This window comes from Aquila chrysaetos, chromosome Z, assembly GCF_900496995.4.
Source record: "Aquila chrysaetos chrysaetos chromosome Z, bAquChr1.4, whole genome shotgun sequence".
Taxonomy (NCBI): Eukaryota; Metazoa; Chordata; class Aves; order Accipitriformes; family Accipitridae; genus Aquila; species Aquila chrysaetos.
Genome location: NC_044030.1, coordinates 4,955,162 through 4,968,989, shown reverse-complemented (window position 1 = coordinate 4,968,989; position 13,828 = coordinate 4,955,162). Strand labels below are relative to the sequence as shown.

Below are 13,828 nucleotides of genomic sequence, written 5' to 3'. Positions count from 1 at the left end.
GTAGGAGTAGTGTGATCCACTTTTTTGCAGGCCTTCTTTTAGCGCCAGGTTTCTGTCCACGAGGCTCTGTTGCTCTGCAATGGGATGAGACAGGATCTCACCAGCGTAACTCGGCCTGTAGCAGCCTCAAGTGCTATATGTTTTACAGACACAACAGTGCTTTTTCTGGTTTAACTTGTTTTGATCAGGATGAGGAAGAGAAGGGAAGGAGAGCTATACTAGCAAGCACACAGCTTTGCCGGGGTAAACAGTACCTATGCTGGTGCCGCTTCTTCTGGTATACATGATGTTTATTGGTTTAGTTTATCTGATTTTCAGTCTGATAAAAGCTCTCAAAACTTTTGCTTCCATTTCATATTAAAAAAAAATGCTTCCGGTCAGATTTTATCAACAGCCCAGCTATTCATGTTTTTTGGAAGTGTAATCAGTGCAATTTCTGGTATTCTTGCATATATTAGTTCAAAAGGTCATTTACATATCTCTTCCAAAATGCATTTTTGTGATTCTTGCAAGACATATGTGAACTGTTAGAACTCAAAGGCAAATCGTCTGGCATGGTGAAGGATTTAAATTGTCTAAAACAGTGGCTGTATGGAAGCTGATGTTTTCTCAAGTGTAGAAATTAAAGGTTGATTTAAGCATAGTTAGTTGATGGATGAAGAGCTAATAAATTTTTACAGTATGTAGCTCTGGAACATGCTGTGGCTTTGTGAACATGATGAGAACAATGCTTGGCTTTATATTTGAATGGCACTCTCCACTGCTGCTTGCTTTTTTTTTTTTTTTTTTTTTTTTTTTAAAAACCTAATACTTGATCATTTCAAGTAGAATGAGTGTTCTCACAAAAGCTGTGTAAACAAACTGAGGTAAGGCGAATGAATGCTTGAATGGTAACAGTCTAAACTTTCCTTTAGACTGAAGTGTTCCTTTGTCATATTTTGCAGTCTGTGATTTGCCAGGCATCTGCAGTTCTTTTTAATTGATAGGGTACGCATTGTGATGAGGAGAGACTGTTTTGGGGCCAGATGGTGGTCTGGTGACTGCTGTCACTCCAATTCAATGCAGGCTTTGCTACAGCAGTACCTCTGTCAGCTAAGAAACAGGTTGTTACAATTCACTTCTCAATTTATGCTTTTGGAAAATCCAGCCTGAACTGAAGCCCATGTAGGCTTAAAACAGTCTTCCAAGTGAGATCAGTTACCTCTGCTTCTGTTTATTTAAAATAAGCAAATTAGGAAGGAGAGAAAAGCTGATGATACGTATAGAGCCTCTGTCCCTTGGAATGGTTTATTGGGAGAAGCAGGCTATCTGAAAAACTATGCTGTCCTAAAAATATTGTTTATTGGAAATAAGTAAACTGGGAAGTTGAACATGTAAAGATGTGATAAGTTTGAAACAAGGGTTTGGAGTTACATCGGTTTTGACTGAAAGCTTTTGTTAGTTTCATAGGACTATTCTGTGAAAATAAACAAAAACCTTAAGTTTTAAGGACACCCATTGTTGGTTTTTTTTCAGGTGGTATCATGGAAAACTTGACAGAACAATTGCAGAAGAACGTCTTCGACAAGCGGGAAAACCTGGAAGTTACCTTATTCGAGAGAGTGATCGGAGACCAGGTTCATTTGTGCTTTCATTCCTTAGTAAAACAAATGTCAATCATTTTAGGTGAGAATTAAATGTTTTATTTTAAAATACTATAATCTGTTTATTTTTGGTTTTAGAACACAATAGAGTACAAACAGAAAACAATCGTGGTATTATAATTGAATATTTTTGACACTTTATTCTTGCATTGTCCAGCTTTTTACTTGTGTTTAATTGTTCTAAAATATGCTGCTTAAAAATGACTTCATAGGCTAAAGAACAAAAATGTGAGGAAACCAACAACATCTGGATAGAGAACCCTGTCTAAAACAGTTGTGAATAGACTTAAAGCAGCATGCAGGTTTCATGAGTCAGTCCAGGAGATCGTTTTGAGTCTGTTCCGTAGTAGCCATTGTAGGTCACAAGACATACTTAAAGTGCCAGCACATCTGGTTGCTTCCTTAATTTTGAGGGACAGCCCCACCCCACTCCCCCCCCCCCCCCCCCAAAAAAAAAAGAAAAAACCCAATAAGAAACAAAGAGATTATCTGTTTAATAATCTGAAGGTTTGCTGGAAACAGCTTTCAGTATGTGTTAGAATTAGTTGATCAAAATACAAGTAGCTCTTTATCCAAAGTTGTAACTAGAGTTATTTTACCATTGCCAAACTGTGTATGTTAGTGAGTTCATTTAGTCTTTAGTGTAAATGAGATGTATTCTGAGAAGAGCTTGAAGGTTAGTCAGCAAGTGGAGTCCTGCAGTGTAGTGTTCATCTTCACGAAATAGGAAAGCAAATGTTTCTTCAGCGGACAAAAGAAATCTCTTGTCAGTTGTCTGGATAGCATCAAACAAATTCAGAGCAAATTCTTCAACTTCTGAAAGTGGGAATTACCCACAATACCAACATGTGAGCCACTATGTGCATGGTTTGCAAATGTAGGAAGTTTTTGGTTGCATCTGCTGGGTGATGAAGTATGGCTCATAGGTCCTGATCTACCATTGACATGAAGGCATAATTCTCTTAAGCGCAGATGATACAGCACACAAATAGTATCTCATGTTTGCATCTTGCCATCTGAGCTATCAGTTTCAGCTTCTTATCTGTACTGATACTGGTTTGGGAACTGGTTACTGTGTAGCAATAGCAGAAAAGTAAACTGTGCTAATACTTGCTTTCTAGTGCTGTTTTAGAGTCCTGGATTATTTTTAATAACTTCTCTTTTTGAAGCCAGTAGCAGGCAACTGACTATTGGTTAATGCCCACCATAAGTGTTTCTGGCATCTCAGGTGGAAAATAGTCTAATGATTTCTGATTCCCTAAGGAAAGGCTCCTTACAATATTCTTAAACCTTAAAGAATCTTTCATTCTGAGGTCCATAAAACACACAGAGGTAAATATGCGAAGGGAATTAATTTGTTAATACTGTTCTTCAGAGATCGGACATGTTTTCAGTTTCGTTCTTTGACTGCCAAGTGTATTTTTTTGTTTGTTAGTAGATAGGCAAGTGTTACACTCAAGAACATTGTCAGCTTCAAGAATAGCAGCCTTAAAGTAATTTCAAGCAAATACAGGCATGGATCTCCTATGCCCCACAAAGTAGAATTGCTGTTTCCACCAAAGCTTGATCTTTGCCAATTGCAGCCTACCAGGAATGGGTGAAACTTCCATTGTAAAAAATAACCTTTTAGAAATAAAATATGAAGGACATTTTTCACATTTAACTTCTCTTAGAATTCTGTGCAACTGAAATCCCAACATTTTAAATGAAAGTTTCTTAAACTCTTTTAATTCTTTTGGTGCCTCTTGAAAGTTGCATACAGACATATATGCTCATGTAGCATATGATTGATTTATAGCATATGAATCTGTCAAAACTAAATCCTTTTTCACTGAAGAGTTACCTTTTTTTGGTGAGTCAGAGTGATACAAAATATTTTGAAGGAAAATATTTTATCTTTTAGTCACGTCCTTCAGAATTTTCTGTGATTACAGAAGTCTTTATGTATTTGCTAGCTCAGTATTCTGAAGAAAGGTTTCATTTAAGCTTCATGAAATAATAATCTGAAACACTAAATTTCATTTAGAACCTAATCCCTATTGAATACTTTACCAAGGAATCTTACCGGAAAGATGCCAAAAGTTCTAGCCTATGTCTTTAAAGTTAGATTGTTTTGTGACTCCCCTTGCAGTGCTATATTTTTAAAAACTTTAGTTTTCATCTCTGAAGATCCATCTTTGTATACATGTTACATCACTGTTTGGGAGAAATAATTTAGTTCAAAGGACTGGCTGAGAAGGAAGATTTTTGGGCAGGAATGTATGAGAATAGTGACCTGCTAAAGAGTAAGAGTAAAAATGGAAGAAATCGATAAATAGTGTACTCTTTTGGGATGAAGGATGAAGTTCCTTGTCAACTGAATGTTTCAGTTGGGGTTCCCCCCCCCCCCCCCGCCTTCTGTTTTTGAGTTGTTCGCAAGCTTTGTGAAGAGCTCAGACATGAAGTAGAATACTAGGAAGATTCAAATACATTTATTCTTGGTACTGTAATTTATTTTGAAATATCCTTAAGATAATTTGTCTCTTTTCTGGAAACTGGAGAGACAATTAACAAGAGCTTTTAGATTTTTAAATTTTTTTGTAACAGCAAAATTTGCTTAGCTTGGTAATAATTTGTTTCTCAATTTCTTAACATTTCATAAGAATGCAAGTGAGCTGCTACTCGGGATTCTTGTCTGATCTCTGTGTTGCTGGAAAAATTCAGGTCTTCTTGATGCCATTGATATGCATAATGTGATAATTTCTTTGGATTGTCTGTTCATCTTGAAGTTCTTTCAGATTAAATACTACTTGACTTTTCCAAATGACTCTTGAGTGTAACAGGAATGTTTTAAATACTGTTAACTATTTTACCTAAATAAATTATTTCCGACTGCTTTTAGAATTTGTATTGACCAGCAAGGTGAACAGACACGGTACTTCCCATTTTTTATATGACAATGCATTAATGAATCTTTGTGCTTTCAGAAAAACACACCCCTTAAAGAATAAAATGAACAGTTTTGTAAGCATTCTTTGTTGTGTTAAACTACTGAAATGGTTTTGTAAGCTTTTTTCCCATTAATTAGCAAGCTTTTAAATTGAGTATAAGGAGATATTTTGATTGTTCCAAAGTAATTTCTTAACTTTTAATATGGATGGTAAAGTAACTGTAAGAAAGTGACTAATTTTTGAAGGTGTTTGTTTTCTGCATTGTATAATCAGGTGCAGTTATTTGTTGTTAAAATATTTTAATATTTTATTAAATTTATATAAGCTTGTCATAAAAGGTGTATATCCTGCCTGATACAAGTAATAATGCTGTTGTGTCTACTAGTGCATTATTTCAGTTTTCCAGGACACTCACAGTTACATTCTTCTGTTTAATTTCATTTAGTTCTGACAAATGTACTGGCTTTTTTTGTGAATCAGCATTTCCTTTAGAGCCTTAAACTACTGGTGTATCATCCGATATATAGCCACAATTTTTAATGGAATACTCATTAGCTAAGATTTACTTACATGTTTATAGAGAGCTTGTCTACATTCAGCAAAATGCAGTATGACATTGCTTTAAAAATTAAACATTATCTTAATTTTCTTTCTCTTAAAAAAAAATTGGTAGCAAAAAATTTTCTTCTGTCAAGCTTTTTTTTTTTTTTTTTTTATTAACAGGATTATTGCCATGTGTGGAGACTATTACATTGGTGGACGCCGTTTTGCTTCACTCTCAGACCTAATCGGTTATTACAGTCATGTGTCCTGTTTGCTGAAAGGGGAAAAGCTCTTATTTCCGGTAGCACCTCCAGAGGTGAGTAATAAAATTTTTTAAGTGTCATTTACTTAAATGTTAATAACTTTAATCACCATTCATAGTTTTCTTTGGACAAAGCATTGTAGAAAGTTCTGTGTAGTTCTACATGGGCTCAGCATATGTTGAAGTATAAGGAATATAAAAATGCATTCCTACTGATACAAAGTAATGATTAAAAAGAAATACTGCTATTTAGTGAGAATGTGTAATGAGAAAGCTAGGTGTCAGGTGTTGCAGTTGTCTCCAAATGTAGTAACGGCCTTGTAAACAAACAGAGATAAACAGGAAAATGTGCAGTTCTTGGCTAGTAAAGAGCACCATAGTAATGTAACCTCTACTGTTCTATGATATTTTGTGTATCTAACAACAATTTCAAAACATGCATCCTGGAAATAACCAAGATTTCTGAAAACGGGGCTTCTTTCACATGCCCATCCTTAAAACAATATAAGTAATTAAAATGAAACAAAACACTGCATAATGCCCCCGCCGCCGAAACAAAACCCCAAACCTAAATAAAGATGTTTCTGATTGTTAAACTGGAAATTTCCACTCTAGGAAATTCTTCTAGGTGGAAGAAAGTTTATGGGAACTATCTTACTGGTAAGTTATTTTGAAGATGATATACATTATCTGTCATGCTAGAAGACGAAACAAAATGAGAGCTCTTGGAGCTAACTGTATGAATTATGCTTTTCTAGCTCTCAGTGGTTTTGAGCTTTAAAAATTTAAAACTGGCAAGGAGGATATAAATTGCGGTTAACAGTCCTTTGCTTCAGAATAGCGTAGTGCTGGGGAGAAGGATTCTACTCTAGAAAGAGGGAAAGTACTATCTTTGCTCTCTTCTCTTAAATTGTAGCCTGTGGAGGACAGAAGGAGAGTTCGAGCAATTCTACCTTACACCAAAGTGCCAGAAACTGATGAAATAAGGTATGTTTTAATAATTGTACCAGTTGTGAAATTCTCAAGAGTATTTATAAATACTGATGATTTAAGTAGTGTTCATACACAAATACTGTCCAGTTGCATCTTAAACATAACAAGATTAGGTTAAAGGATGATGCCTGTCTGTTTTTTTTGTTGGAAATAGCAAGACTTTTTGTTCTCAGTGTATTTGTTTGTATTAATTGTAAGGGAAGTTACATTAGTTTTATAGAAGTAAAATTTAGTAATGTTACAGTTTTGAAGTACGTTTTATAAAGCCCTACATTTTTCTCCAAGAGGAAGAAATTCTTTGTGTATGAAAGAATTCTGTGCAGAAATGCCTCATGTGAGTGTGTGCAATAAAAGAGCTAGGCTTTTTTTCCTGAACTGCCACAGAGCTAACTTAGAGCAGATAAATAGTTAAAGCCAAACCAATTCTGACCACTAGAAAGAGAATGTGAACATTGACTACTCATAAGTGGAAGAATAGAGTATTTAATGCCACCTTTGAAATAACAAAAAAGGAGCAATGTTAAAAAAAGCTTTACCTTTAATGTTTTTGTATGCTTTTTCTTACCTGTGCTTAGAAACTTGGTGACTAATTTTTTTAAGTTCTCTTTACTTCTCTATCCATAAAATGGAGCAAGAATTATTCTCCCTTCCATTCTCATCCCTCCCTCTTTTTGGAGAGAGTCTGTATTGAACAAATGATACTTTTAAATCTGTAATTTTAAGATCTTAAAAAATTACCGAATTGCAGGCCTATCTCTCATATTCTCATACCCTTCTGTTAACTGTTACTCACTTCCTTTCTAACGTTGGTACCTCAATAATTTCTTAGGGATTGTCTGTACTCCCCACCTTCCCTGCATTTTCATGAGATGCTATGTGGAAAGGAAACAAAACCAGCAGTCCCATATCCAACAGAAGAGCATGTGCTGGTTGCTTGGAATTGATACTGCTTTCCTGAGATGTCAGGGGGGTTTTGGGGGTTTGGGTTTTTTTGTTTGGTTTTTTTTGTTTGGTTTTTTTTTTTTTTTGTTAGAGGGAAAAGTAGGAGGATTTGGAAGAGGTTTGTAGCGATTTCTAATCTCTCTAATGAGACAGTCTCAGTTGCGTAAGTTAATTGGAAATTGGCTTGGGTTTGAAAGTATTAGCCTAAGATACAGAGAAAGGTATATGAGAGCTTTATGTCCTCATTGGGATGGAAATTTATCCCAAGGCTCACAGTCCCGTCCTATCTGACCTCTTTAAAGAATGCTGTGAGGGTATTTGTCTTTGAGATTATATTTTTCTAAGCAGATGAGAAGAAGGTGGTAGGACAGGGAAGGGAATCTCTAATTTTATATTGCAAGTTAAGGCTTCCTCCTACGTGTAAGAGTAGAAAGATAGACTGAGTCCGTTAAGTGCCTTATTGCACCTACAAACTTAAGAGGAAAAATCATTTTATTACTTTGCTATCATAACAAAAATTGTAGAAAATTATACCTTTTCTCCCTTTTAGGATACAGCTAAAATGCAAAGTTATGTGCTTGGGTGTTGAGATCCACACAGCTAAAATAATTCTGTTTGTGGCATAGCTGGGATGAAGGTTCTCAGTGTGTCTAGGTCAAATTAATATGCTCTTGAAGACTTTATGCATTTCAGAGAATCTTGACTTAAAATTTTAGTATCATAGTTAATATTTAGAAAGTTTAAAGTATTACAGGGTTAATTTCAGCCTGTGTTCCATGCAGTAACTTAATCTGTAGTTCTTTTTAATAGAGCTGATAGAACTCTTGCTGTCTGTCACCATTCCTTAGGATTTAGGTTCATTAGTAGCTGAATTTATCCTGTTTTCAGTAGTCGTTTGTTGGTTTTTTTTTTTCTTTAATTCTTGCTGTTTGCTTTGTGCTCAAGTTAATGCCTTTTCTATTAGCTTACTTCAAATAAAAGAAATGCCATAGAAATTTGCTACGTAATTTTGGACTGAAATAGTAGTTAGTGAGGGTCAATACTTTATTGCTATTTCCTGTACCCTGATGCATCATCAAACTTGATTGAGAAGTCTTGCTGTGCTACAGTGAAAGGTTTTCATATGATCTGAGTTTGGGATAACACTTGAGGAGTAACGTATACTAACCTTCCAGAAATGAAACTCGCTTAGACATGTTAATACTTCTTATTTATGCTTTTCTTGTAGCTCATTGCATGGCTTCTCTGGTAACTGTTCTGTACTTCTTTGTAGCACTTGTCTTCATATGTGAGAACATAAAGCATTCCACAGGCTTTTATTATACAAGATGAAAGGAGTATTATTTTCTTATAGACTATTAAGGATATCTCTGGTTATTTTACTTGTGTTTAGTATTTGATCCCTCTTGATGAAAGAACAATATTACTATCTTCTAATATTGTTGTGGTTTTATTTTTTGTTTTATATGTCCTTAGCACACTTGTGAAGTTGACAGAACTGAAGTATGTATTAGATACTAAAAGTAAATCAAAAGTATAAATACTCAATATATAGTAGCTGCTTGGTTGTGAGGAAAAATAAATGTGATGTTGTGCTTGGGGTATCAATTAATGCATTTTTCACAAACAGCTTTTCTCAAATAATTTGTGGAAATTATAGTCAAGACTTCATTGTGTTCATTAATCTTTATATTATGATTGTATCTCTGATTTAAATCTTGCTGTAACCCTCTTCAGTTTCCTTAAAGGAGACATGTTTATTGTCCATAACGAATTGGAAGATGGCTGGATGTGGGTTACAAATCTACGGACAGATGAGCAAGGTCTTATTGTAGAAGACCTGGTAGAAGAAGTGGTAAGTCATTTTTATATTAAAATTTCTTAAATAAATGAGATTTTTTGGTAAAATAATATTGAAATAAACCCAAACTAATGACATTTATCTGCTTCTTTTCTAGGTACGTACTTTTCTAAACCTAGTAATTGGATCTACTCATTTTAAAATAGCGTAACAAACCTTTAAGCCTAATTCAGTATCAAAAAAGTGCTTATTTACATGTTGTCCAAAGAGAAGTACAAATGAATGGTACTGTATATTTACAAGGCAGTTTCCTAAACTCGACTGTCCTGGTAAAGAATCTCCTACTCATTTAATTGCCTTTTTTTTTTTTTTGTTTCTCTGTTTGTATTTGCCATGAAATGTTCACAAACTGTACAGAATGTAATTTTTGTGGTAGGTCTTTCTGTTTTTTTTAAGGATGAAGTGTGGGTTAAAATTGTATTGATGAGTTAATTATACCTAGAAGGGCTTGTGTGGGCTCAGGAAGCTAACCAGTTAACCTGCAGAGAATTCAATTACTGTAGGGGAATAGATGGTTTAATATACTTCAGAAGGGAAGAAAAAAAAATTTTTTTTTTTTTTTTAACGAGCTCAGCATTGCTTTGGAGTCAAATATTATCAAATGTTTTTGATAATATTTTCCTGCACGGTACATGTGTTTTGCTAATAGCAGTGTTACCTGCAGATGCTTCTCACAGATCTCTGTCAGGATGTGAATGGCTAAATTGAAGTGGCAGTACTAGACTATTGAACTGTAGACTGATATATCAATGGTTAAGTTAACCTTAGGAAAGCTGAGATTTTACCACCTCTAAAGAAGGACTTGAAACATGACAGAAGCAATCCTCTGAAATAACATATTTTGGCTGAATTTCCACTTAGTGAATGAAGAGGAAAACTTCTTTTCATAGAACTGCAATAAGCCCTTTAGTTCAAAAATGTTTCTGACTTCTTAATGTTTTTTTCTACAGAAGGTCTTAACCTATGAAGTTTATTTTTTTTAAACTGAGCTGTACTGTTGTCATGCACTTAATATGTTAATTTTCTCATTAGGGAAGAGAAGAAGATCCACATGAAGGCAAAATGTAAGGATTTTTGTTTTGTTATTAAAAACAATCATAACTGTTTGTAAACTTCAGCTATGAGATTTCCCAACTTTTGGGAAGGTGAACCAAAGAGATTTATTTTTTCATCTCAAGACTTTTTTCTGTACTAGCTGCTGAAGATGCATGGATAATTAACATGAAAGAGTCCTATAATAGGTATGCCTATTGCTAATGGGTTTTGCAGTGTTGAAATCTTAGATGAGTCCATGTATGATTTCAGCCAAAATATGCACAATGGTGTATTTCTTGAACATAGCATTTGCCTTAGAGGTAACCTTTTTTCAGATCTGCTCAACTCTAAATGCTGGAGCAAAGTACCATGAGAAAATATGATAGTGTGATAGTTACAGCTTGTCTCTGTTACCGTCATGTAATGACACTTAAGCTTTAAAGAGAAGGCCAGAGGACTGTAAGATTTGTTCTGTTTGCTTAAATACTGAAAATTTTTTAAAGATTGAAAACAGTTTAGAATCAACAATGAATTGATATGTCAACCTGTTGATAGATTATTTTCAGCAGTAAAGATGAGTGGCAAAATAAAGTTCCAAAAAACTTATAGTGGCTTGATTATTTCATCTGTCCAACATTTGCTTGCCATATTTGCACCTGCTGCTTTTTCTCCGTTGCCCAGTTTGCGGTCTCCAAAAGGCTGATGGCTGAAGTAAGCATTTCTTGTTATCTTAATAGGAGAAAAAAAATCACTGGTGTATTTGTTGTTTGTTTACTGTTTGCTAGTGTTCTGCTAGTCAGTTTGGCAGTAGAGATGCCTTCAAGTGTAGGCTTATTTATTTATTTGCAAAGTAGTTTGTAGCAGATGCTTGGAGCTTTGATACTGTCTGTCCACAGTTATTTGTGCCACTCAGAGGAATCCTGGGGAGGCAGTGATTCCTTTGAACATTCCAGTAGCCAGAAATTATGCTCCAAAGGTGGCACAGAAAGAAAGTTAGAACTAGAGCTCTTTTCTGATACGTAAAAAGGCCGTATCTTCAGCTTTCCTTTAAAGGACAGCATAAGTTGTAGTATATCAAGCTGTTCTGTATAGTCTTAAGTATCAGGCTGAGACTGGACAGGGGCTGCTGAACTTTTTTAGGAAACTGCTCTGACACAGGACTCTGGGAAGGTATAAGGTGAGAGATCAAAGCAGTTTGTATTCAATAGTCTAACAAAGCTAGGTTTTATTTCCACAGCTTCTGGCAAAATTCAGTTTGAGTTTTTCTGTACAGTGTTTAACCTCCTTGTTTGAGCTTTGGATTTCACAATTCAAGTAAATTGCTGTATGAGTCTGACTTCAAATAATGCCTATCAAATTATCTACCATTTAGACAACTCATTTTTATCTCTAAACACAGTTTGATTTGAATGTCAGCTCCAAGTGTTAGACATTTTTATTGAAATTAATTTATTTATATACCTGTTAACGTTATTTTTTTCATGCTATTGGTAGAACAGAATCATTAAGTAGCATAATCATTGATTATCTCATCTATATATATTAGGTCTTTTTAAATAAAGATCAATTCATAGGTACCAGAGCCTTGGATGTCCCCACAGCCAAAAAAGAGAGCTGGTAGTCTTGCTTTCTAATTTTTCTCTTCATCTTTGTTAAGATGGTTCCATGGGAAGATCTCCAAACAAGAGGCTTACAATTTGCTGATGACAGGTACTTGTATTTCTGATTGAAAGACAGTGGTAGTGAAATGGCACAGTGGTCCTATTTGTATTAAACTGGGAAAACTTCCTTTTATGTGTGAACATACATATATGAGTGTCTTAGTCTGACTAGCCCCTGTGATTGTTACCTTGGTAGAATACTACACTGGAAGAAAACTGTCGTGTCTATGAGTATTGAGTATGTTCTCAAGTACAGTTAATGTAATAATTTTTGATTGAAATGATTTTTTAATTAATACATGTGTAATAAATTATTTCACTTATTGATGGCTTCATCAAAATGCTGTGGAGAATATGTTTTTATATACCTAAAGGAAAATACATTATGAAGTCTTTTAGCCCTTTTATAGAGCAAATATTTCTTTAAAGGAAAACATCAAGATTTCTGACCCATATTGTTAAAGAGCATACTTTAAATATTAGAACAGAAATTGCTAACTTTTGAAAACTTGTCAAACTTTTTTTTTTTGTATGCTCTTGTGAAGAGCTGGCGAAGATGTGGCTAGGTTGCCAGCTACAGCTAAACCATTTTGCATTAATTTTGGCAGTTTAGTACTAGTTCATCTAGTTTGAGATCACTGCTGGAACTTACCTTATAGACTTTGTATTTCTTCAAGTGTGCAATTCTTGCTAATTTATGTGGAAATAGATTTGATAAGGGCTCATATATAACACTAAGAAAAGTAACACTATTGTGATATCTCTTCAGTTGGTCAGGTGTGCAGTTTTCTTGTGAGGCCTTCAGATAATACACCTGGTGATTATTCACTTTATTTTCGGACCAGTGAGAATATTCAGCGTTTTAAAATATGTCCAACATCAAACAATCAGTTTATGATGGGAGGCAGATACTATAATAGGTAAGTTTTAATGGTAAAAGGAATTGTGCGTATTTTATGTTTGTGTAAAGAATTTTTATAACTTGTTCCTGATAGTTACTTACTGCTATGATTTGAAAGACTGTAGTTTTCTTAATAGTATACTAACTATTTTCCCTAAGTGGCTTAGTAGTTACTTGTAACTGAGCAAGTTCTCAAAGCTTGCAGAAGCCTAAGTGTGGCTTGGTTTTTCTGAAGTATTTGTCTTTCTTCTGCAAACCATTTTCTTCACGCTATAAATTGTGGATTGTGTGGATCATGTGGATCCATTAATTGTGGATCTGTAATTAAGAGAATGCTGTGTTGTCATGGAGGCTACTATTTGTATTCTTGTCTATTTGAAAAGGGAAAATAAAAATGTTAATTTTATCTGAGACATTCAGTAGGGTTTTCAAATAATATAAATGGGTATTTACCAAAAAAGGGGAAAAATACCTTAATTGTTGGAAAAAGTCATTAAATTGCATTGTAATATGTGCGTGATACTTGGGTCAGAAGTACAGATCACCTCACATAGAGCGATGAAACTTGGGAGGCATTTGTTTTGCCATTGGTACAAAAATACAGTAATTTGTACAAAAAGAAAAAGAAATAACAAGACATATGTTTCCCCTTCTGTGGGAGAAGCTATCAATACAGCTCCATCCTTGATAATCTTGGTTTTAGAGTTGTTGTAGATGCAAGAGTTCTCAGTAGTGAAAACTCGCCTCCCTCTTAACGAGGCTGTTGCCTGCCTCACAAAATCAGCACTTTTCCAGACTTGCTCACTTAGAACCAGGGCATTCTTCATCCCAATAGAGAATTTCTCTCACTTCCAGCTTGGCTTCTGAGTGGGTAGAGATCCAGCAGCTGGTGTGTCTGAGAAAATGTCGAGGTCTCCTAACTAAGAAGTTCATTGGACTTTTTCTTAAGACTTCAAATGGACGATGGTGTGAGGCTAAACAATTGGAACCTTATGAACCTATGCATATCCCACACCCAGGCTGCTTGAATACCTTCTACATTAATCAGTCTGGCCTC

The 13,828-nt window shown here is 34.8% G+C and overlaps 1 protein-coding gene across 2 annotated transcripts in view; it reads left to right on the top strand.

Moving 5' to 3' along the window:
- RASA1 (RAS p21 protein activator 1) overlaps positions 1-13,828 on the top strand; it is a 65,680-nt gene that overhangs the window by 15,438 nt on the left and 36,414 nt on the right. For both annotated transcript variants that reach the window (XM_030003567.2, XM_030003568.2), the window contains 7 exons: positions 1,516-1,665; positions 5,297-5,432; positions 6,295-6,365; positions 9,051-9,168; positions 10,207-10,238; positions 11,867-11,919; positions 12,640-12,790. In XM_030003567.2, the coding sequence (XP_029859427.1) occupies positions 1,516-1,665; positions 5,297-5,432; positions 6,295-6,365; positions 9,051-9,168; positions 10,207-10,238; positions 11,867-11,919; positions 12,640-12,790 (711 nt within the window). The remainder of the gene's footprint in view (positions 1-1,515; positions 1,666-5,296; positions 5,433-6,294; positions 6,366-9,050; positions 9,169-10,206; positions 10,239-11,866; positions 11,920-12,639; positions 12,791-13,828) is intronic.